At 36.3% G+C, this 26,637-nt stretch overlaps 1 protein-coding gene across 1 annotated transcript; it reads right to left on the bottom strand.

Moving 5' to 3' along the window:
• Window positions 1-605: 605 nt before the first annotated feature.
• On the bottom strand, window positions 606-21,633 carry LOC129265213 (RAS guanyl-releasing protein 1-like). Its single transcript, XM_064102662.1, has 12 exons — window positions 21,508-21,633; window positions 19,915-20,065; window positions 18,418-18,591; window positions 17,906-18,022; window positions 17,059-17,156; window positions 13,582-13,759; window positions 12,028-12,108; window positions 10,808-10,912; window positions 8,064-8,182; window positions 6,850-7,241; window positions 6,021-6,352; window positions 606-5,295 (listed from the first exon to the last, which is right to left on the bottom strand). The coding sequence occupies exons 1-12, from the start codon at window positions 21,627-21,629 to the stop codon at window positions 5,125-5,127; spliced, it is 2,040 nt and encodes a 679-aa protein (XP_063958732.1). The 5' UTR covers window positions 21,630-21,633; the 3' UTR covers window positions 606-5,124.
• Window positions 21,634-26,637: the final 5,004 nt, after the last annotated feature.

Raw genomic sequence — 26,637 nt, 5'->3', positions numbered from 1 at the left:
TCTGTCAATATCTCACTGCGTCTATCAATATGTCTACCAATTTCTGACTGTGTCTGTCAATATTTCTGTCCATTTCTCACTATGTCAATATGTCTTTCCATTTCTTACCGTGTTTGACAACGATATATTTGTTCGTTTCACACTGTGCCTGTCAATTTCTTACTGTGTCTGTCAATATGTCTGTCCATTTCTCACTATCTCTGACAATATGTCTGTCCAAATCTCACTGCAAATGTTAATATGTCTGTCCAATTCTCACTGTGTCTGTCAATATGCCTGTCCCATTCTCACTTTGTCTGTCCAATTTTCAATCCCTCTGTCAATTTATCTCCTCAATTGACATTGTCTGTTGATAGGTTTATCAAGTTGACTGTCTCTGTCAATTTGTCTGTTTGTCACTGTCTGTCAGCATGACAACATGCCAGTCTACATGTATATCAATATACATGAGTTACTCTCTCCATATGTCTGTCTCTATTAATATGTCAGTCTCTTGGTATGTAATTTTCTCTCAATATAACTTTCTAGTTCTCAATGCGTCTAACAATATGTCTGTATCTCCTGAAGAGTCAATGTGTCTGTCCAATTCTCACTGTGTCTGATAATATGTTCGTCCAATTCTCAGTCTCTGTCAGTGTATACGTCAATTGTTAACTGTGTCTGTCATTGTGTCTGTTCAATTCTCACTGTGTTTTTTTATGTCTGTCCATTTCTCACTGTTTCTTCTCAATATGTCTGTCCAATTTTCACTGTCTGTCAATGTCCATTTCTTAAGTGTGTCTGTCAATATGCCTATCCATTTCTCACTGTCTGTCAATATGTATGCCCAATTCTCGTTGCTTATGTAAATACATCTGTCCATTTCTCAAAGTGTCTGTCCAATTCTCATTGCTTCTGTCAATATGTCTCTTCAACTGACATTGTCTGTTGATAGGTTTATCAAGTTCACTGCCTTTGTCACTGTCTCTGTCAATATGCCAGTCTCTGTTAGTATGCAACCTTCTCTTAATATATCTGTCCAGTTCTAATTGTGTAATCAACATGTCTGTATCTCTTGATGTGTAATTTTATCTCTCATGATGTCTGTCCAATTCTCCCTTTGTCTGTCAATATGTCTGTTAAATTGTCCTGGTCAGTAAATAGGTTTAGGGTTAGCTATCTCTACTGATACACAGTTGAGGCCAAAAGTTTACATACATCTAAAGTAATTCAGTGAAATTTGTTTGCTTGCCAAACATCGTAAAATTGACTATATCTTGAGAACTATAAATACTACCATGACGAATTTGGAATCAAACGAAAGAGCGTAATCAGTTATTTCACATGATTGGGATGCTGTTGGGATTAAAGTATATTTCTGGTGGAATTTTCTTTGAAGAAAAAAAAAGGAATATTTGTGCCAAATGTATTCTATTGTTTGTTATATTTTCAAACATTGTTTCATAGAAATATATAAATGTCAAATCTATGATATGATTTTTATTACATTTTCTATCATGATATGTCACCACTGAACAAAAAAGTGTAATCTGAAATGTTTGTGTTAAGAAGTAACTAGCACAAATATGAAATGTTTTTGTCAAGTTTTTATTTTTAATTTGTCTAAAATATAAAGATTTTGAGGAAAAAAATGACACTTAAATATTTTTCAGCTCCTGATGACAAAGCAATGTGATGAAGGAGCATGACATACTCATTTGTTTGATATCAAATTCGTCATGATGGTACAAATATTTTATAAGATACAGTAAACTATATGATGTTTGGTAAGTGTCAACTTTTTTTTTTTTCCTGGGTGTATGTAAACTTCTGGCCTCAACTGTATATTTCAAAATCTGACACTCCTTGTCAACATATACGTCAGATTCTTACTGTCTGTAATAATATCTGTCCACTTGTCATTATTTCATTCAAAATGCTACTTCAGGCCCATTCGTTTTGCAAAGCAACCAAAGTTCTTCCTCAAATGTATTAAAATAGATGAAAATTTATTCATTCTTTGATTTGGTCATCAATTAAAATCCTACATTTTCCCACAAATCTAACTACACAATCTTTCAGCGAAACAAGTCTTTGAATAGGATGACCCTTCATTAAAAATAGAATAATTAAATCATATAGAATAATAACAAAGTAATAACGTAACCATCGAAGTGCAAAAGAAATTATATGATGAAGCACATGCAAGATGGAATGTTTAAATACAATCATTTCATGAACTTGAAATGAATATATAAAGAAATATGGAGAAAGCCCTTTTCTACCATCTATTTTATTGTAGATGTAGAAGAGATTATATTCCTTGGTCCAATTAAATGATATATTCATAAGGACATCAATGATTTATCTTTGAATAATATTGAAAAATACCTTGAATTTCACTGATGCAGCACTTTCTTTAAAAAAAAATTACTCACACATATATGTTTGCGCGTTAGAACTTGGCAGATAGTAAATGTATAGTTTATAAAGTACCAGTAATGAAGAGACTGCATTGCATGACAGTGGATGTGGACCATATGTTCAGACTTGAATAAAGCTGCGTATGTACATAATTGTAAAGGAACAATTCTTACACTTCCAAAAGACTCTGTATGTTGGATGCGTGCAGCACGTTAACCAAATAATGCAGTGGCAAGTAGTGACATTGTGAGAATTCTTATTCATGATCACCCGATTCAGCTGTGTACAACGAGTGTTGTGTGCATCTGTAGTGTGTTATAACCAAGAGACGCAGTTTGACTCTCCACTATCAAACTGAGGATGTTTCCGAAAATGGGGACAATCCCTGTTTTTGGGGCTACTCTAATGGCTGCTAACTGAATGTCAGATGGTGCTACAGAATGTTAGAAATGACGCAAAATGTATTCACATTGTATTCACATACACAAAGGTCCTCACATGCATGAAGAACACAGGAGTGTGTGTCCCCACCTCCATGTGGTTATACAGGAGTTTTTGTTATAACTGCCCCCATTTAGCCGCCATTACAAATACAAGTGTGTGTGTGTGTGTGTGTGTGAATGTGAAGCATGCTCCTACACAAAATAATTTGTTCCCTGTTTGTCTCAAGCAAAGAAAGAACATATTCCTTCAAAAACAGATATAGAATAAAGTGATCATCTAATAAGTTAATATAAAAAACATACTTTGAGATTTTCTGTTTTCTCTGTGTTTAGCAGTACTTATTCCTTGCTTACGAGGTAAGATATATTTACATGAATTCAATTCTTTAATTAAGCATAAAATGCCACCATTTCATACTGCAGCATCTAGAATGATAAAAATGAATCTTACAAAAAAATAGTCTTGTCAGGAATTATTTAATTTCAAAGAGAATCAAATAAATATGGAACATTTGACAGCCTCATTGTGCAACCAATTGCTATTGTCGTGGGAAGAATGTTTTATTCATGCATATTTTGAGACATCTCTTATTGTTAAGAGCCATTGTGGTGTTTTTCTAGCTTGTGTACTACCCCATATCCTTTTGGTTATCAGTGGAAAATACATCTGTTTCGCAGGCTACGTAGATCCAGTTACTGTTGTAAACATCCAAACATATACATTCCCTACTACTCGTCGATGTATGGGCAATTGACATTTGGACAATAGCTCATGTCTTTGTTGGTAATATGAGAGCAAAATGAAGTAAAAGTGTCTCTCCGGCCTGTGACTGTATCAACATCCGCGGTTTTTCTTCTAGTTTTTCAAAGCACTTGGTTTAGATATGCCACAAGTCAAGACATTCTTTAGGACACTGAATGCTTTTGCATCTTATGTACAAGGCATCGAAGAATATGCATAAGTTATGTTCTAGTAGAACATCAAAATGTGGTCAATCTTATTTGCTTTTGTAGTGTTGAACAGTAGGTCACATGGTAGGAGTGATGGTGGTCGACACTGGTACGGGTCTTTCAAAAAAGGTCAACAAGGGTGTTCCGAAACCTATAGAACCATAAGCGACAGACTTCAGCTTATCGACCTGTCTTAAAAGAAATTGCCTCCTGGAAATTTCTGTTTCAGTCTCTGATGTCTACATTGAAACCGCTATAAGCCTCACTAGAATAGTAGCAAAGTTTTGTGCAAGCTGACGGAAACTTACAAGATTGTGTTTTCCCACAGTTTTTAAGAAAATAAACTGGTTGGTTTCATACAATAATATCCATCAAAATATTCAGTAGCAGCATTGACAAGATGTGCATAATTTGAAGGGTGTCATCAGTGGGGTTGTTCTATGAACGTCTCCAGTTTCAGAGTCGATCTGGATACCAAACTCACTTCCACTCTACAATGTAGGAAGACCTTCTCGATGCAATAAGTGGATTCCAAAAGTTCCGGTCCGAGTAACAAAGTTTGTTTCCAATGTTATTCACAAGTTTTTAAAACTATTTTGATGTATTCATTCATTGAAGTTGGAGAATATTTTCATCAATCTACAGAGCATCTTCCTTTCACCAAGACCTTGTGAGTCTACCTCCCTTCTTTAAAACATCAAGGGCGCTCTTCTGATTTTTTCCTAATTTTCTTGCATTATTGGGGGCAAGTTTAACAAAATCATAAATCTGGTGCTGCTGGCATTTTATCACTATTGAGATGATTCTTTCAAATAAAGGGTTTCAATATCACCATGTCCGTATTACAATTGATAATTGGAATAATCATCACTATCATAAATGATAATTAATAAGCTTATTAATTGATTATCATTACTGGTTATGTACTGACGCTGATACCACCTCAAAACAGTAATATTCTTCTGTTGACAGTATTATGTTGTTGGGTTGTTTGCTCAGGTCACCACTTCTAGATGATGCTATCTTCCTGTCAATGGTAATGGTTGTTCGTCATGGTCGTCACAACCTTTATACAGTAGTATCTTTCTGCAGATGAGGTGGGTCCTGGGGAGCATTTCGTCAACATTGTTGTCCGACAAGTTGTCGGATCTGAAAAATTTCCTCTGATTGACCGAGAAGCACTGTTTCTATGGCAACTGTCGGATAAAACAGGGCTTGTCGCATAACATGTCCATCAAGTCCTTTCATGAAATGCTCCCCTGGAAACAACCTTTAGATAGTAGTGTCTTTCTGCATAAAAAAAGTGTGTCCTGGTTACACTGAACCTCTAGACTGTCGTGTCTTTCTGCACATGAATCGAGTCCATTTGGTCAATAATAAATGACACCGTATGTCTCTTGACCATTTCTAACTGGTGTTCTAACTGCTGGTTCTTCATATTGATTCCCTTCATCTCTTCTTTCAGTCTGTTGTTTTCGGCCCGCAGCGAGTCCCGATCCTGCCGATAATAGAATAAGCAATTGAGAGGTGTCAGGGGGAAGGTACTATGTAATGGGATGCCACATAGAATAGATTAAAAAGTGTGAAAATAATCTACAATGACCCCTTTCCTGCATGAAAAAGATGCTTTATACGTATGGCCAAAAAAAAAAAATTGTTCGAAAATGTCTGAATGAAAATGACATCCCTATATATTTCTATTCAACTTTTAGAAAGGGGAGTCTACTGTTTTTTTTGGAAATGAAATGCATTTACCTTTGAAAATGTAAGGTCAATACTGTACCTTTATAACACATTTCATTACATATCAGTACAGCCATCATTCAGGTTTTGAAAAATAAATCACCATGGATATGACAGACTTTAAAATTAATGTTACCAGGAAAATAAATGAGCAATATAAAATAATCAATTTTTTTGTACGTCAACCCCTATTTTTCTCCATTCTTACTTCACTTAATATGAGGGCATTACAATTTTTCATACGAACTAGAAAACAGATTAAAATCATTTTAGAAAGGTTCCGCAAATAGGAGGTAGGCTGTACATATTCCATGGAATCAAAGGATATAGTGTACATACCTAAAAGCACAATTAAGTCCAACAAAATTTGTTACATTTTTTTTTCTTAACTACATCACTCAAAATATATTCCTGATGTTAAATTATTTTAGAGTAATTTCTACCAAGACTTCAAGCAAACCAAGGTCTTATTAGTCTCACCCTTTCAGCCATCATCAATTTCTCTTTCAAATCGGGCTTCGGCGACCTCAAGAAGACGCTTGAATCACTTCCTGCCGTGCTTCCGTGGTCGCCAAAACTACTCGTACTCTCATCCTCACTGAGTTCACTTAACCGTCGTCCATCACAGATGATTCCACCATGGTCGTGCCCCTGGTCGACCTCCATCTCATGTTCTTCTGATTCTTTGTCTGATTCTGGAGGGGTGTTGGGTATAAGGTCTTCCGTCTGTGTGGCGGTCTCGATCAGACGTGTCTTCTGACGGAGTGAGATCCGTCTCTTGTCTTCCCAGGACATGTTCTTAGTTTTAGTTGCTAAGGGATGGTGGAAATGGGAAAAATTAACATTCAATTTTTTTTTAAATTGCACAACACTGCAATGATGCAATTCACATTCATAACACTCATTCAAATTTATTCCATTAAATTGATCATAAAAATGAAGGGTGTTTTCCTGAATCTGATTCATATAGAATGATCCTGACATTGGTAATTATCATTGATACACATTCCACCAAAAAAATCAAATATTTTTTTAAATACCAATATGTAAGTATTACTGTCGAGATTCTATAATAGTAATCTTAATCTTTCAATCGTATGCATCTTATATCATATCATCTTTCATCTATGTACTACTACCTTCTAAAACAATATTCTGGCAAGGTGAACATGTTCAACAAAGCGTGATTATGAAAAATAAAATCTACATAGATTTGCGTTCATGTGAATAGCAATAAATGAAAAGTACATTAGGCCTACATAATTGTATCTTTGCACCAATACCGGTATACTATGCTTATTTCACTTACTGCCATTTGTTTCCTTGTGCCCATTTAGCCCATTCATTCCATTCATGATGGGACCCCCACCGTCCATCGTGTGCCTCCGCTGCAGGGCGCCCCCTGTGGGCGACTGCGTGCCCGAGGACGACATGACCATGCTGCCGTTGAGGCCGAGGGACTTCTTGCTGCGGCACTCCATGACGACCCTCTCCTTGCAGTGCTTGTGGGCGTTGACTCCGCAGATCTTGCACTTGTACCCCTGCTTGATGAGCCCCCAGAGGAGGCCGGTGCAGTGGACGCAGAAGGTCGGGCTGAAGTAGGTGTGGACGCTGAAGGTGTGCTTGAAGCTCGTGCTGAGGGCCAGGCTGTGGGCGCGCACGAAGTAGGACTGCATCTCCTGCTTGCTGATCAGGCCATCCCTGGATGGGACGGGAGTGACAACAGAAGAGCCAGTGAAGACATTGTTTAGAAGCAGTGGTACATTGCAACTTGGTCTACACCAACTTTGTTCTACTTTCTGTAAGGACTCATTCCACATCGTCTAATTCTAGTTTGGCTACATTTCGTTTGGTCTATTCCCAGGTTGGCTTCAATCAGTTCATCTACTAACCATTTGGTGTCATTGCCATGTAGCCTATTTACCATTAATGACAATAAGACTTAGTTGGTAACAGACCAAGTGTTGTGTAGACCACATTGAAGTTGGACCAAAAGGGTTTAGCCCATGTGGTACTAGACTATCTGAGAAGTAGACCCACTGCTTGTAGACTAAGTGAATAAGGAATCTAGCATTATGAACATAGTCTTTGATAATAACTCATTATTGAAGATATTCACCATATCAATGATCATGAGAAAAGTCTGAGAAAGCTTGTAGCATCTCAAGTGAAAGATCAAAACAGGCAAATATACCAGTGATTGTGACACACTGATAACGTTCTTATTATTCATTCAATCTTTCTCAAACTTTCATTAATCTGTTTCTTTGATTTTCCTCTTTTATAAGAATTCAACTGGTTTCAAGGGTTTTATATTAGGAAACAAAGATGAGAAAGGCCTTCTGTGTTAAAAAAAATCTCTTATCGCACCATTCAAGCAATCAATTATATCCTTGCTGTCATGATAAAAAATTATCAGCTTTGAAAATTTACACCAAAAAATGAGAATTGCACATGTACTAAGAAGTGAAGTTGCACTGATGGCTAATAAATAACCAACAAGAATTCCTAAAAGGTACTTACCGATCCGCATCAAGCACACAGAAGGAGTCCATAAAAGGGAAATTGCTGGTCGCTATACTCTGGAACTCGGAGTATGTAATTAAGCCATCCTTATCCAAGTCATAATTCTTGAACACGGCCTATAAATGAGAAATCAAACAGGAGAAATAGAAAAGAAAACCTCAAAGTATTATTTCATTGTAAATGTGTTCTCTTGATGTTTGTACCTTGTAAACAGAATGTACTTCAGTCTACAGGCTGCCATGATCAGTTATTAGATAAAACCATGGCAATTAGAAAAAAGAAGTGGAGCGCCTCTGGCAGTCTCACCTGCATTACACGATTCAATATAGCAGCAGTGCTGACTTTGAAAATTACTATAAAATAATTATTCACAAAAAACACGATTCATATAATGAAACAATACTGCGTTCATTGACCCTAAATGATATTTGACCTTGATCATGTGATCTAAGACTTGTCAGTGATACTTGATTACCCCTATGTCCACATTTCATAAACTACATCCATAAACTTTGAAAGTTATGACAGCAATTTGATAATTACCTCTAACACGGCCAAAGTTCATTGACCTTAAATGACCTTTGACTAGCACCAGATGTTCAGTGATACTTGATTACTCTTATGTCCAAGTTTTATGAACTAGATCCATACACTGTCAGAGTTATGATGGTAATTCAACAAATATCCCCAACATGGTCAAAGTTCATTGACCCTAAATGACCTTTGACCTTGGTCATGTGACTTGAAACTCATACAAGATGTTCAGTAATACTTGATTACCCTTATGGCCAAGTTTCATGAACTAGGTCTACATACTTTCAAAGTTATGATGAAATTTCAAAAACTTAACCTTAGGTTAAGATTTTGATGTTGATTTCCCCCAACATGGTCTAAGTTCATTGACCCTTAATAACCTTTGACCTTGGTCATGTGACCTGAAACTCAGGCAGAATGTTCAGTAATACTTGATTAACCTTATGTCAAGGTTTCATGAACTAGGTCCATATATTTTTAAGTTATGCTGTCATTTCATAAACTTAACATTCGGTTAAGATTTGATGTTGACGCCGCCGTCAGAAAAGTGGCACCTATAGTCCCACTCTGCTTTGCAGGTGAGACAAAAATTATGTAACAACCCATAATTAAAAAATCAAAACTTTTTGATTTAAATTATTAAAGCATTCTAAAATTTCACAACTCCTTGATTATAGTTTGTTATTTCATAATCCATTTCAAAGCATTTTGACATAGGGATGAGAATTCAGATATAAGGATTCTTCATATAACTGTAAGTGACCTTATATGGATGCAACCCAATTCCGGCTACCAATTCCCAAAGTGCATTCTGCACGTAATTAGGGCACAGGTCGACTATTTTTACAAGCACATGGCGAAGATCTCCCTCTACTGGTGATGAATAGCGCTCCAGAGACTCCTTTCGACGAGACAAGATCAAGCAAAGCAGACGTTGTTATTTAACTCACGTCTGAAAATATGTAATAAGTGTGGTTTTACTGCTTGATTTTGTTCGGAAGTTGAAGACATAAAAATTGTTTTCTTCCCAGAAGTAGGTGATTACTGCATACTCCCTTTGCACTTAAGACATGTTTGCATAAAGGCAATGAACCACAATAGAAATCAGGGTACTATATTCTGAGGGGTGTACAATGACTCTATAATGATCAATAATAACATCTATTTTTTAAAGATTTTGTTGCTTGCTTTTCATAGTTAACTTGGATCAGCACCACAATACAGTCTTTCATTTATCATTTACTACAGACCGAGCAGGTCTTTGCGCTCATCCACTTCTGGCTTCGTTGTTATTCCAAAAGTTTCGAAACTTGGGGGGAAAGATCAGTTGATTTTTTACGCCCCACTTTGTGGAATAGCCTTCCTGAAGACATAAAAAAATGTACCTCTGTCAAGACTTTCAAAAATCTTCTAAAAACATTTTTATTTAACTCTTTATGCGCCTTGAGCACTCTACAGAGTGGATTTGGCGCTTTATAAGTCACATTATTATTATTAGTAGTAGTAGTATTATGTGATTCCATAATAAACAACTTTTTGGTGTGCCTGATCCACTTTTATCTCCATTCTTGCCTCTCTTCAATAGTTGTTCAAGCCATGATAATCTAAACGCATTATGACTTTTCTTAAGAAATTGAAAGTGGAGAAGGTCTCACTTGTAGGGAATCATATATAAACGTTAATGAAATTGGAGCTGGATTGGGATTCCATTGCATCATATATATATACATGTATATATATATATATATATATATATATATACAGGAACATACATTCAATGGCCTTATTATAAAAAAGGCTTGATATGCCTGCAGTTATTTTTACATCACGCCAGAATGGTTACACTGAGGATATGAAGTGAGGTAATATGTAATTAGAGTTAACAGCTTATAAATAACTTTTTTTATCAATTACTACAGACCAATTGGATCTATACGCTCATCAACATTTGGTTCCCATATAATTCCACAAAGTTGGTAGAAATAATCCCTTGCTCATGCATACCCAGCATTGTGGAACAGCTTTCTTGAGGACATCAGGAATTGTATCTCTGTTGAGTTTTCCAAAAATATTCTAAAAACCTTTTCCCTTTTAAATATCAATTTGTTAAAACATTATCATGAAGTTGTACATTTTTTTTTCTGGTAGCATATTATTTTTTCCACTGAAAGTTAATGTTTAACCATTTTCATTTCATCTGTACTCACCTCTACCATAGCAGTCACATGTTTGGCGATCGATTCTTGGTCAGCATGCCGCGACACACCGGCTGCCCACTCTGCGAACACTGCAGGCTTGGTGGGGGTTGGGGGCTATCATTCAAACCACAAATTGGCAATTAGTAATCTTGTTATGTAGAATGATAATGATGATAATGATGATAATTAACACGTATGATGATAATGATGACTGTTCTGATGATGATGATGATGACTGTGATGATGATGATAAAGATGATGATGATGATGATGATGAAGATGATGATGGCTGATGATTGTGATGATGATGATAATAATGATGATGATGATGATGACTGTGATGATGATTGTGATGATGATGATGATAATGATGGCTGATGATGATTGTGATGACGATGATGATGATGATGATGATGAACATGAATATGATGATGATGATGATGATGATGACTGTGATGATGATGATTGTGATGATGATGATGATGATGATGATGAAGATGATGATGAACATGAATATGATGATGATGATGATGACTGTGAAGATGATGATTGTGATGATGATGATGAAGATGATAATGATTATGATGGTGATAATGACGGTGATGATGATGATGATGATTTTGATAATGATGACTGTGATGATGATGACTGTGATGATGATGATGATAATGATGAAGATTATGATAATGATGATGATGGTGATGAAGAAGAAGATGATGATGATGATAATGATGATGGCTGCGATGATGATGATGATAATAATGATGATGATGAAGATGATTATGATGATGACGAAGATGATTATGATGATGATACAAAGGAAAATAATACATGTAGTAACAATAATAGAATGTATCAACATGATCTATCTAGAAACAATCGTCTCAGAAGCGCTCTAATATCATCACCCTGGCTTAAGTTCAAGCTGCCAATTCCAGCACTCAGTAAGTTCATGGAATTTATCCTGCATGGTATGCATTCACCTTACCTGGGTTGAATGCAGCACTATGTGGATCAATTTCTTGTATACTTCTGACAGATCTCCTGTGTAAATGTTGAATATAGTGATTGAATCCTACTAAACAAAACGATTTCACAAGTACTTAAGTTCATTTGATGTGAGTTGACATCAGATTTTAGCATAAGTAATGAATGAATACTGTTCCAATGGCTGCCAACTGGCAACAAAATTGCATGAATTGAACTTTTCATATCAATCATAAACTTACAGTACTGGTTGAATTTCTTGGTTCTCTGGCCAGGGACAATTCATAGATCTCATCCTCAGTGTACTGTAGATCCAATGAAGCCTAAAAGAGTTTTTTTTAATATATAAAGAGCATTAAAGATAATACCACTTCTTGAGAAACTACCGTATGGTAAGTACTGTGGTAACAACGGCTCACCAGCCAATCAAAATCAAGGATTCAATGGATTTTACAATGGGACGGCAAAGCTTATGTCTTCAAGGATTGGGTAACAAAGAACTTTTCCCAGGGGCCATCAATCAATTCACTATCCCTGAGGCTTGCCGAGGATACCATAAGTTTGATGGAAAGTTGCCTCAAGGGAAAGGTTACTATTTTAGGTCTCTGAATACCCCAAATTTGCTGGATCCAAGAAAGACATTGTGTATTTGTTTTCTATTATGTATGTTTTGTTTTTCAATTATCTGAAGTCATACAAATACAGAACTTGGTCCTTTTTGCTCTTTCTATGGTTTTCCAAAGCAGGTTAACAAAATGTAACAGTGACATTGCTCAGAAGTCTGATACGGTTAATAATGACTTTTAAAAGCAACAAAAGGCCCTTGGTGTGTTTCATGAAGCTTTGTCGGTGATTTTCATCGACAAATGTTACAAGCTTCTGAAATCCTTGTATCTGATTGGCCAAGAGCAAACTAGTCAGTGAAAATCACAGATTAACTCTTTCATGATGAAATGCTCCTCGGGGCCCCGTCTTACAAACAGTTATGATTGATCCAATCAACCGTACCTCTATGGAAATCCATCAGTGTCATAATTTCTTCTACAGGAAATTTGCAAAATGGCGTTTGTAAACAAAGGAGATCACACCAAATTGTCAAGAAATCAATCAATTCATGGATATACATTCATATCTAGAATTAAAAAAAAAATAAACATGCATTTTATATGTTGAATTTGCAAGCTTTCCATAGTTGCGATTGATTGGATCAATCGCAAATCTTTGTAAGACGGGGCCCTGATCTTATCTTGGTGTATATTGACTTTGTCTACAAGCAATTGGTCTACCTCTCAGACAGTCTAATACTACATGGGATAAACCCATAGGCCCGCATTCTGAACTCGGGTTTAAATTAAACCCTGGTTTAAAGTTGTGGTTTAAGTATGGAGAGCCGATTGGGCACAAATCCTTAACAGTACACATCCAATTTATTAACTCAAATGACACACAAAATTATTCGTAATTGTCTAGAAGGGATAAATGAAGAATTTTGAAGTATTTTTCTTCATTATGAAAGCAAAATAGTAAACATAAGAAATATACAATAGAAACAGAATTTTTCAATCCCCCATAATTTTAGCACAGACTTAGACCGTGGTCCAAGTTAACCTGACTTCAGAATATGGGCCATTGTACGGTATTCTGATAGCCATTGGGTCTTGTAACACAAAACTTAGCAATCAATCGTACGCATGATTTTCACAATTGATTGTAGCCAATTCAATCAATCGTTCAAAAATGTTTTATGATCATTGCTAAGCTTTGTCTTACGGGCCATGGTGGCAATTTTCCCTCACCCTGAGCATGTTAACTAGGTCCATGTTGGCGGCAAGAGGTTGCTTGCAGTTCTGGAGCTGCATGAGTTCAGCGAAGGTGACAGAGAGCTGGGCCATCTTCCTCATGTTGATGTGACCATCCTCTGTCTTGTCCTGGAGGGCTGTGTGCAGGAGGATCAGGTCCTTCAGGTGGACCCCTGGACAGGAAATAATGATCATTAAGAAAAAATACATCAGCATCAATGGTTACCCTCATTTGAAAGAGGAATCCGACCTTGGCCATAACATTTTTTATGAGAGAGGAGATAAAAATAAGTAAAACAGAATGGTTAATGACTTTAGAATATGTAAGCAAAAAGGAACAATGATGATAATGGCGATGATGATGAGGTGGAAGGTGATGATGATGATGATGGTGATGATGACAGCAATGATGATGATGATGATGATGATGGTGATGATGATGATGATGACAGCAATGATGATGATAATGATGATGATGGATGATGATGATGACGATGGTGAAGATAATGATGACAATAACAATGGTGATGATGAAAAAGATGATGATGATAATGACAACATTAATAATTGCTACTTGCATATAAGTAATTAGCAAAGTTATTCAATAGTTACATTCAGTTAGGAAGAAATAACAAATCTAGACCATACAGTTGATGACAATTCTCCAATTACAATATGTCCTCTTTTTAGCTTCAAACAGCTATAAATGGAAATGAGCTAAATGCACAATGACTTGTTAAATAAAACCTACAGAATCCCTGGTGGGTCACTGAGAATCATTATAGCTCATTTTAACAGGATTTCATCTCTTTGACTTCTAGAAATCTAAATCAGTCTAGATCAAATATATACATTTGTACATACAAATACCAGCATTTTTTTCTTCAAATTTCATCATAAGGTAAAAAGATGTTAACAGACTTACCTCTGATTATATAAAGAAGACATAGAAGAGGAGAAGCCACATGGAATTAAAGGAAAGAGAAGATAAGGAGGATTAATTCAAGCCATAGAACCAAAATTTTGCATAGGTATATATACATATATATATATATATATGAAATTGGAAGGAACAAGTGTATTTGTATTGCTACAGAAAAACCAAAACCACATCCCGAATAAACATTAATTTCTTGTTAGTGTGGTTTTTTTTTAATGTAATATTGTATGAAGGGAATTGAGTGTGAACAGGCAAAGTCTTCGAAAGCCTACATACTGTCTTGAATTATAAAAATACTTACCATGATTTTCTTATTTACGAGATAACTGGATATATTCATTTGCTTTGCTAGTTCATTGCGATTAACTTGCACACCGAATAGTGTGCACACAATTTTTCCTGTGCGCATGCTGCATCTCCCTACGTACGCACTATTCCTAGATCATTGCGCAAATTGGCGTCATTTCCTCTTATGAGCCTGAACCAAGAGATACATGTATGTTGCCACGCAAGACGAGGGGACGGTGGGAAGGTTCAAATGAATATATCCAGTTATCTCGTAAAAAAGAAAATCATGGTAACTATTTTCGTAATTTACTATTTATAACTGGGATATATTCATTTGACTTGCTAGACCAACACAGACTCAATGAGAAGGGAAGCATGTCTAAATATGAGAAAGTGCGCAAAAATTAGGGAGATGGAGACATGGGGTCCACTGCCTTCAAGGCAGAAGAGGCAAATAATGCCTCGCCCGACGGAATATCCTTTAGATAAAAAGACGTAAAGGAATTGGCAGAGCGCCAGAAAGCGGTCCTCAGAATGTCGTCTAAAGCGACTCCATTGAACAGAGCCCAAGACGTAGCGATACTCCTGGTATCGTGGGCCCTCAGCCGAGTGTCAGAAAAGAGAGCGTCATCACCAGCTGACTTTAATGCTTCCACAATCCAGCGTGAAATGGTATCATGAGATGCTGCTGCGAACGGCTCATGCGAAGTAAAAACAACTGATTAGAGTTGCGAATTTCCTTGATACCTCTTCAAGGCCCGGACTGGGCACCAAACTTGTCCTCTGTAACCGAGGAAAGATCCGAAGGGGGAGCTAGAAAAAACTCAACAGAACCAGAAGAAGCCGTCTGGGACGAACCCCAGTAGTCGGCAGCGCCTGTATGTTCACAGGAGATTCCCGTGTAGGCACTAGAGCCGGCGACTCGTATGAGTCGCTGGATGCTCCCCGAGGTGCAGGATGGCTGGTGTCTGCTTGGTCCGCTCGGTATTGGGTGACACCGTTGGCTGAAGCTGACGAGGAGCGAGGGGGTAAAAACCCGTAGTGCTCAAAGGCGCTCTGGAGCAACTTAAAAAGTTGCGATGCCTGGCCATCGGCACAAGAATCAGACAAGGATTCGCCCAGGCGAAGATTTCTTCTTTTTCGGAGAAGGAACAAATTAAATTCAAGCGTCGAACAGACACCCGAGACACGCAGGAGAGCACGGAGGCTGCGGGGAGGGGGGGAGCGAGGCAACCCGTCTGCGAGGAACGAATCAAAAGGTTCAGACACTCACAAGAAAATAGGGAATAAATCATGAAAAATCAACACGAAAGCTCCTCGCTGGGGATATAAAGAAGAACAATCTAAACGCAAAAAAGGTTAGATTGGAAAAGGGAGAACGAATGGCAAAATATGAGTCCCAAAATATACGTTATATCGCAATTTTTGAGAGTGCACTTATCTGATGTCTTAACCCGGTGGCAGGCGAAAGAGGGAATGGACGCCAATTTGCGCGATGATCTTGGGATAGTTTCATAAAGAATTACAAGTATTGGAGCTCTGCCATTATGGAAACTACCATGGAAATCTTGATTAAGATTGGCTGTTGAGCCATGTTACCATGGTATGCACAATGGCAAAGTTACCTTGATCAGAAGTCTTTATGAAACAGGCCCCTGAGTCAAATTGAATACAGTTGATATGAGGATACACACTTACATGTATCCATCCACATTGATAAATTGCTAACAATTTCCACCTATACGCTTATTTGAGAAAATATATGAACATTTTAAGAAAATATATCTAGAATATTTGAAAATGTATAAAAATACGATAGAACATTTCTTAATATAATAGCTAACCTTTATTCATATAATATACATGTATAGCAAAATATATATTAATAAAAACGAAGAAAAACAAAGACAGATAGCTTAAACCTGTTTATTAGTTATAAAAAGATTATATTAGAGTGGATTTTGATGTGGTATCATTATAATCCTACAAAATATATTAGAACCCATATCATCAATATCCAATCTACTCAAATACAGATACTCTCAGAGATTTCAAATTGAATGTTATGTTATATATTGCTGATGAGACTGAAAAGGATAAAGCATGTTAGGGTTTTCTATTGCAGTTAGTGGAGAAAGTGCATACAATGTACAGTGAACAAGCAAAGATCCAATAACTGTGATACTGTATATGTAAATCCCTAAGCGCCTATACAAAGTGGAATATCATTCTTTATTAGTACTTACAAGATAGGAATCTTGAATCCTCTTGCCTCCGCTAGAGCCTTTCGGTAATTGCTGAAGTTACTTGCCGATGACAACATCTCTGATAATTCTGAACTGATCTAAACATGAAAAATAACCACATATCATCGGATCATGATCATGATAACCTACTAAAATAAAAATCACAAACCATAAATCAATCACTTTCGATATTCAGTCAGTCATCCAGGTTTAGAATGAAATTTGAATTCCAGATTTTAAATCCGATTTAATCTAACATAAATACAATGAGACATACAGTCATGGTCCTATGCATAGAGGGATGCAGGGAGGTATGTGTCTCCATTATATTTTCACACAAATGTTTTCTTGTTCCTCCAATAACCCCAACTACATAATATACCGACTGAGGGGGAAAATATTTAAAAGCTATTTTTTACTTTCTATTTTTAAGTCATCTGCAAAGTTGCTCATACATTCAGCTTCACCATCATCATCACCATAATAATAATAACAATAATAATAAAATATTGGACTAATATCAAGCCAAATTCACTCTGTAGAGTGCTCAAGGAGCTTTTCAGGAGATGTTAAAGGAAATTATGAAAAATTAAACAGAAATATTGTTAGGTGTTTTTTTTTTAGTTTCAGGAGGTAAATTCTAATGTCTTCAGGAAGGCTGTTCCATAACTAAGAGGATGAGTGAACAAATGATCTTTACCCAAGGGTTTGGATTTTTTAATTTTTTTTGGGGGGGAATGAGAGAAATGGAAGTGGAGGATCGTGACGAATTTATCAAATTATATCAAACTTCGCTGATGACTTATGTATTAAGTGCCATATGGAATATGGAAAGCTAAAACATTACCTTCTGCGTTTCTGATGAGACATGAGCAGATGTTTGCCGTAACCTCGCCAGGGAACTATGGCTCAAACCACCGACCACAGCCATCAAAGTATTGAAATTATTCAGCTGCCGTAACCTCTGTTTCATTCAAAAACAAACAAGAACCATTGCCAAAATCAAACAGAGAATAATCAGGGTGTTGCAATATATATGTACTATTAAATGCCCTATATTCTTGATTAAAAATAATTATTAAGCAGAAGTAATGACCTTTCGTGACCCCTTGTTAATCAGACAATCAGGGACAGTTCTAAGAAACAGATCAACAAAATCATCTCTTGTAAACCACAATAAAATAATACCTAATATTTTTGAGAGATTTAAATGCATAAATATAAGAAACATACCATGTCAATGCAACTTTAACAGTTTTTATGGGAGTGAATTTAAATTTGAAATTTAAAATAACTCAAATATAATAATACAATAATAAATTTGTGAATTGCATTGTTTGCATGACCATTTCAACCTACCTTTGCCACATGTACAAACTTTGTAATGACCTCTGCTCTCTGTTTAGGCGTATGTCTACTTAAAACCATGCATTCTATCCACAGCGAGAGGCCGTTGAAGAGACCGATGGATCGCTCAAGCTTTAAGTTGTCTTTTAACTGACCAGAGAGGGCATAACTCTTCAGATCAGCAAACTGGCCAAGAGAAAAGAGAGGAGAGAAAAGACAATTTCAGTTTATTGATTTATTGATAGAGAACACTCCACTTAACAGTTAAAGATAGTAATACTGATATGTTGCATACAAAAATTAAATTAAGAAAAGGAAATACATGTATGAGATATCCAGAACAATTACAACTAAATAATAAATTAAGTATTATACTTATATTAAGTGTAAAGATTACAGCAGTTTGTCTACTTTTCAGATTGTTTAATACCACAAGGACTAAAACCAATTGGTCTAATTGCCGTTTGGTAATCCACTTGATCAAATACCCACATAACCTAATTCTCATTAAATCGTTTGTAGAAATGATCTAATTTCCCCCTTATCTTCTAATCATTTTGCAATTTGTCAATTAAACAGTTCATCAAACCATATAGACTTATTGGCCATTGCAAGAAACTTGCGATCAATTGCAAGTCTACTTTCATTCACTAAATCAATCATATGTCTTGATGTTAATTAAAAATTTGTGGTTGGGAGCTGATCTAATCCTGCAACAAGGAGTGTAATCTGGGGCCCGTCTCAAAAAGAGTTACGATTGATTCAATTAATCATAACTCTATGGAAAACCATCAGTGTCATAAATTTTTATACCGGAAATTTGCACAATGTAGTTGTAAACAAAGAGAAGCACAGTGAATTTTTAAGAAAACAATTAATGCATGAATATACATCATAGCTTAAAAATATTTTGAACAAACATGCATTTTGGATGTTGACATTGCTGGCCGTCCATAGTTGCAATTGATCGGATCAATAGCAACTCCTTGTAAGATGGGGCCCTAAAGGTGATCAATCAATTGTAAAATTGCAACATCAACACCCCCTGAATGGTGTAAGACCAAATGAAATAGGATTAAATGGTGTTAGACCAAGTGGATGCTAAATAGGGTAATTGGCACTTAGACCAGGGCCCCGTCTTACAAAGAGTTACGATTGACCCAATCAATCGTAACTCTATGGAAATCCATCAGTGTCATAATTTTTTCTACAGGAAATATGCAAAATGTCCTTTGTAAACAAAGGAGAACACACCGAGCTGTCAAGAAATCAATTAATTTATGGATATACATTCATTTCATATCTAGAAAAAATTTTGAGCAAAATGCATTTTATATGTTGACCTTGCTGGCTTTCTATAGCTGCGATTGATTGAATCAATCGCAAGTCTTTGTAAGACGGGCCCCTGATGGTTAGTGGACAAACTGGTTAGAGACGAACTAGGATTAGACCATGTGGGTCTAATCATTCTTTGCTTGAAAAAAAAAATCTTTTTTAAATGATACATACATTTAATCTTCTGAAGATCTTGTATTCCAGGAATGTGAGATGATCCGCTAGTTCCTTAGGTTCTAAATGATTGAAGACCAGCGAGACCTTCCTATTGGTTCGTACTGATGGATTCCTGACCGATACTACCCTCATCCAATCATAGGATGGCCTGAAATACAAATAATCATGGTAAGGTCAACATAGTGTATCTAATCTGACATCATACTGAGCTGAAGTTGTACCGGTACTTCTAAATTAGGGCTATGCAGTCAATCCCAAAAAACGAAATCAAGAATTTCCAATGCTTTATAATCATTTCCATCACAAGCATGATTGAAAAATGACATATCATTTTAAAGTTTAGACTCTCTTCTTTCATCTGGTAAATCATAATGACACATACTCCACACATGAAAGGAAGCTGACATTTCATTTGGCAGACAATATCTGAATTAAAAAAAAGAAAATCACAGGTCTCAAAAGTTCTGTATCTGGGGAAAATTTTCATAAAGACTTGTTATAATAACAAATGCACAATTTCAATGACAAGTTCACTATTTTAGTTTTATGAAATGGACCCCTAATCTTTCATATGAAACTGAATCAAAGGTAAATGTCAAGGAATGACACAGTTCTCTTTCTTTAAACTGATGCTTAAATTTCCTTAATTTATTAGACAAAGATGTTTGACAGGCTAGCTATCGGACTTACGCAACACTCCATTTTGCTGACGATCATTCTTGACTAAAATCTTTTCACTGGCATAAATCCAAGCAGTGAACCTATACTTCAGGGCAGTAGCGTACCGTGAGCCGGAGGAGACAAAGCATTGGGGGGGCACTGCATTGTCTGTGAACAATGCAGTGCCCCCCCAATGCTTTGTCTCCTCCGGCTCACGGTACGCTACTGCTTCAGGGGGAGGAGGGGATGAAGTATTTTTTCACCCCCCCCTAAATAGTATGACATGGATTTATGCGGTTTATTTTCATTTGGTCCAATGCCAATTCGTCCAATTGCCATCTCGTCTACTATCATTTGGTCTACCATCAGTTCGTCCAATATCACCATGGTCTAATTGCCATTTCGTCCACTCACCACTTTGTCTAATAACCAGTTAGTCCAATAGCTATTTAGTCCATATACCATTTGGTCTAATTAAACTAAGTGTTAATTGGGCAAAATGAATGAAAATAAAACAAACATTAGGCCAACTGGTTACGAGATGAAATGGTTATAGACGAACTGGTGGTTAGACGAATTGATGATTGGACCAAATGGTCATTAGACGAAATGTGGATGGACTGAATGGCATTAGACTAAACGAAGGTAGACCATGAGGTGAGTGGATGAGTTGGCAGTGGACAAATTGGCAATTTACAGATTCACGCTATTAAGTCTTATGATAACTCAATCATTGCTACGGAAGGCAATCCAGATTAAAACATTTGTTAAAAGAAATCTAAATCTGAAGCCATAGCCGTAGCATTTCTTGATGTACAATGATTATTTACTCTTCCATCTAGACAAATTTCAGAAAGCCCGAAACATCTTCATCGGTCATTGTGGTGCTTCAAAAATTCAGATGGGTACCTAAAAGAGAATGCTACTCACACATTGGAGATATCAACCACGTGTTTGAGTTGTGTGTTCCCTTCTGATTGGATGATCTTCTGGAGCTGGCTCATGACCCCCGCCAGCCCCTTGTCGAGGTCAAAGTGCATTGGGAAATTCATTATCCAGTACCTGGAAAAGTTTAAGAAAAAAATAATATAATGATGATATCTAGGATAATTAATCTGTGTAGATATCCTCATTGTTAGGGGGGGTCGCTCAATCCGTTCCTACAATACCCCCACTAATCTTGGCTACCGATTCCGGTGCTCACAGGTTTTTGAAGAATTACTTCCTGCCGGTACTCATGTCCCTCACCTGGGTTAAGTGCAGCACTCTGTGGACCAATTTCTTGCAGAAGGAAAATTCGCCATGGCTGGGATTTGAACCCACGACTGTCGGTTTCAACATGAGAGTTAGAACCATCAGTCCACACTGCTCCACACAATAAGTATCTAAATAAACTAACAGATCAAATTTGAAGCCGATGCATGGATTACAATTGTAAATTGATACACGTCCATTGTCGAGATTGATTTGGTGCATACACATAAAATGGCTTCTTCTAAAGGTATCTTTTTTTCATTCATTCATGTCCCCAAGCATGCCATCCATCAATCTACATAAAAGAGAAAAAAAACCTCAATCACTTAATCTTATTCTCTCAATGTCTGTTCAAATATCCCTTTTTCTGTCTTTTCTGCAATTTCTATCTTTTGTCTATGATACAGACACAATTCTGTCTTTCTTATCTCACCTTCTTTATCTATAGATCTTTCCCCTCGCAGTCTTCCCCTTCTCCTTATCCTCTCTTGAACTCTACATCTTTCTCCTCTCTAAGCCCCTTCCCTTCATTCCCCCCCCCCCCTCTGTTTCTTTCTTACTTTCTCTCTCGCTCCCCTTCCTCCACCTCTCCTCCACCAATCTCTTGCTCTCCTGGGGCCCGTTTCATAAAGGACTTGCAACTGTCGTAACTTTGCCATCATGGCAACTACCATGGAAACCTTGATTATGATTGGCTGCTGAGCCCTGTTACCATGGTAGTTGCCATAATGGCAAAGTTACAACAGTTGCAAGTCCTTTATGAAACAGGCCTTTCTCTCCCTCTCACCTCGCCACCCGCTACATCCATGTACTTCCTTGTTGGAAAGTACATACTCTTCAATGAAAACATTCAATGATACCCTGGAATCCCAGGGTCCGCATATCTAGCCTTGCATCCAGCATAAAAGCTTAATGATAATTATAGGTGGATGTGAGGGTTGTGATGCTTTAGTGCTTAATCCTGGAAAGTGTTTATACCACAAAATTGCACGAAGCTTTTGTCCGAACAATTGGAACTCAGAAAATACATGCATTATCTCTGAGTATATTCTAGAATCATAATAGATATATGTACATTGTTGCCGGGGTGTTAAAATCTTGCATCTTCAAGATGTATAAATTTATAGGGCAGTTCAGAAAAATTAGTATTTTGAAAATATGGCAATGATAGAAACCTCATATTGTCTGAAAATAGTCTCCTAATTTGTGTATAGTCTAGAACTCTTCCTAGGCAAAAGAAGGATTTTTTAGTTTAAAAAATATATAATCTATGTATTTACATTATCCCCCTCCCCCAATTTAAACCCTTCATAGTTCAAGCTCCAGATTTCAGTTACTATACAATTATCAACTGATTGTTCAGATTGTTCACTTATATATTTGGATACAGGAGCACTTACTTCAACTCTTCAAATTTCTCTCACTAATTGCATTATTGATTGTAAAAAGTATTTCTTAAAGTTTACAAGAATCTATGATGTATCTATTCACTTCCCCTTCCCAATCAAACCCTTTATAGTTCAAAATTCAGTTTCTATACAAATAGCTATTAATTAATTGATCATATGTACAACTGGATGCAAAAGGGTCCAATTCCAAAAACCATTCTAGCCTGAACAAGTTAGCACTTACTTCAACTAAATATTTCTCTCACTAATAGCAATATTGATTGTTAGACAACTTTTATGATCGTAAATGCTCCCCTTCCCCATCAAACTGTTCCTTAATCAAAATTCGGAATGATCATTCATACACTTGGAAGCAGAAGGGCGTAACTCCCAAACACCATAATAGCTTGAACGAATTGGCCCTTACATCAACTCTATGAATTTCTCTCACTAATAGCAATATTGATTGTAAAAGGAGTATTTCATAAAGTTTAAAAGAATCTATCATATATCTATTCCAACCAACCCCTCCCACGCACTCTCACTATTGACACTATATAGATTCTTCAAAGTATACTACATGACTTCCATTTAAAATCTTTCTATTCGCATCGACCCCATCCCTCCATTAAAGTAAGCCCTTCATAGTTTAAAATTCAATTAGCAACTAACTCAATTGATCATTTATACATTTGGAAGCAGAAGTGTGTAACTCTGTACAAAAAACAAATGATTATTATTGAAATTGCACATATTGACCACTTTTGATATTTACTTTGGAAGGAAAGACTGCTCGAAACATTCTGTTCTGGCCGCAACAAAACTAGTACGTCGTTTGTTTAACAGAAGGAAACAGGTGAATATTAATTTTCTCTTTTATGACACATTCCTATTAAGGACGTTCCACAGTTAAAGTGAAATCCATGTCATTTTCACCAAACTTTGCACATAGATACTTTAGAACCTTAATATTCGAAATGTGCAAAAATTAACATAGGTCCATGTGCTTGATTTTTTGCTATAGAGCTTCAAAGTTCACCCAAATTGATGTTCTTAAGAATTGCGCATTCAAAAGAATTTGGCATTTTTAGACCGCCCAAGATTACTACAATGAGTTTAAACCTCCATTACTCAGTCAAAATACATGAAAAAGTCATCAAATTTCGCAAGAGAGTTAATAATTGTATCGTTAGAATGGAGAATCTATTAATAGTGCTATTTGTTTGCAATTTTAAGTTTAACAGCACTGTCAGTTCTTAAAAATGGCGTAAAAGATAACAAAATCCCAATCTAAAAAATGTGAAATTTCAGTAACAAACTACAAACGTACAATAAATGCTGCACTTTATTCAAAATCCATGTCATTTTCACCAAAATTTGCAGAGTTGTAGAGGAAGGTATACCTAAGAGGTACAAACATTAAAAAATAGGGGTTCATGTGCTTGTTTTTAAACTATCAGCATTTTTATTAGAGCAAATGTGCTTTTAAAAACACCAAAAATGGGCCGAATGCTTAGTATCTATGTGAAGAAAAAATCAAAACCACTCTACCATTTATTCAAACTCGGGGTAATATTCGTGATTCTTGGCAGCACTGCAGAGTAAAGTATTTTGAAATTGTAGAGAATATTTTTTTGAATGGTCCATGGAATAATTCAATTTTTTAGCTTCATGAAATAACGCATCGGATCTGCAGTTTAAGTGCAGAAGATGAGAAAAATCAGCTCATACCCGCAGCTAATTAGTCACCTGTTCATCCATTGTGACGTCAGCGCGCAGAGTGTAAACTATGCGCAGATCATAATGCGCACAAATATAACTGTGGAACGTCCTTAATTGACAATTTTTGCTGTGACATTTAGTGATTTTAATGATTATTGGACTTTGAAAATGATACTTGATATGTTCTTGATTCTATATTTTATTTTTCTCTCTCTCTCTTGGAAAAGCAACCATGAAGTGGAAGTGGAGACTGACAGCTTTTGCAACGTAATTCTATTGTTAAAAATGTCACCAATTCTTTTATTAGTTTTCTTTCTGTTTAAGGTGTTTCTATTTATATAGTTTTTTTTATATTTTGGCTTTAAGTTACTTGATCTCACGTAGACTAGTATTTATTTGTCATGATGTAATATAAAGTTTCCTTAGCCGAGGTAAGGACTGAACAAATTGGCACCTTCTAACCTTTATATTATTTACTACTAATGGTACTAATGATTCTTAAAAGTATATTACATGAACTCCATATCATCTTTCTATTCACATTGGTCCCTTCCCATTAAAGGGAAATTCCAGTAGTTGCAGTAAACACTGATTTCATGAGAAAGTCTGTAAAACCAGGTTTAATTGTCAGTATATCATCGAGGATCTAGACCTGGTACAGTTACATAGACTGAACTTTGTGAAATCTTGAAATCTACGCTGAAAAATGTTCAGACTGAACTTCCCCAACACAGATAAGCACACGTGGGACAGTGTAGAATTATTGCTTTGAGCGTCGGGCCCGACGCTCTACCCGAATCCTGTGCTTATTTGCTGATTTCTCAGCAATTACACAATTTATTCCAGAATCCTTTGGCACATGCGTTTTATTTATACAAACAGACACGTTGGTGGTCATTTCATTGGATTCTGTACGAACTCATTTTGATATCGTTACCAAAACTAGCATTTACCTTTAAACACTTCATAATTTAAAAGTTGAGTTACTATACAATTAACAATCAACTGAATGATCCTTCATACATTTCAGATGCAGAAGGGTGTAACTCTCAACACCATTTCAATCCGAACAGACAAGTTTAGCAGCTTTTACCTCTTCAAACAATCCCTCTGCCTCGTAGGCATGGCAAAGACTGAAATTTAATCATAGGTACTTGATGACCGCTGCTCCAGGCATCTTGACATTTTTGATGGTTCATTCGATGACAATTAATCTCCAATTACATCATTCTATATTTCCCTCCAAGTTACATGCCTCCGACAAAGTGAATATTAATATCAGCAATCTCGTACATTCTACAATACAATACTAAACCTTGCATTGAAGTGAATTCTGCAATTCAGAGAGATGCACTTGGAAAGTTTGATGATTAAAATTTCAAAAGTTTTATTGATTTAGATTTTTTAAACAAATAAGAGATAGAGTCTTTCAACAGTTCAAAAGACCCATCACATGATTTCACATCATCGTTTTTTTTTTTCCTGTCAACCCAACCTCCTATTACACTGACTTTGATCGAAGTTGGGACACCCTAAAATTAGTGTTGCAAACCACTTCCACGATCGTTTATACCACCATACAAACCTTCAAACATCATAAGGCAAATTTCAGTCTGAGAAAAAAAAATGGATTTAAGATGCCCACTAGGGCCTCATATGCAACAAACTGTTCAGTAATCAGTATAGGATTTATCTA

The sequence above is a fragment of the Lytechinus pictus genome, chromosome 7 (assembly GCF_037042905.1).
Source record: "Lytechinus pictus isolate F3 Inbred chromosome 7, Lp3.0, whole genome shotgun sequence".
Classification (NCBI taxonomy): domain Eukaryota; kingdom Metazoa; phylum Echinodermata; class Echinoidea; order Temnopleuroida; family Toxopneustidae; genus Lytechinus; species Lytechinus pictus.
The sequence above is the reverse complement of the archived record's forward strand: the minus strand, read 5'-3'. Positions and strand labels throughout refer to the sequence as shown.

What these genes read in the sequence shown, in the direction of transcription:
- LOC129265213 (XM_064102662.1), bottom strand. Translation starts at nt 21,629, where the DNA reads ATGAATTTCCCAATGCACTTTGACCTCGACAAGGGGCTGGCGGGGGTC. An exon ending in GTGGTTGATATCTCCAATGT is followed by an intron (nt 20,066 to 21,507) that starts GTGAGTAGCATT and finishes TTTGTATTTCAG; the next exon opens with GCCATCCTATGATTGGATGA. An exon ending in TCTCATCAGAAACGCAGAAG is followed by an intron (nt 17,157 to 17,905) that starts GTAATGTTTTAG and finishes TTTCATGTTTAG; the next exon opens with ATCAGTTCAGAATTATCAGA.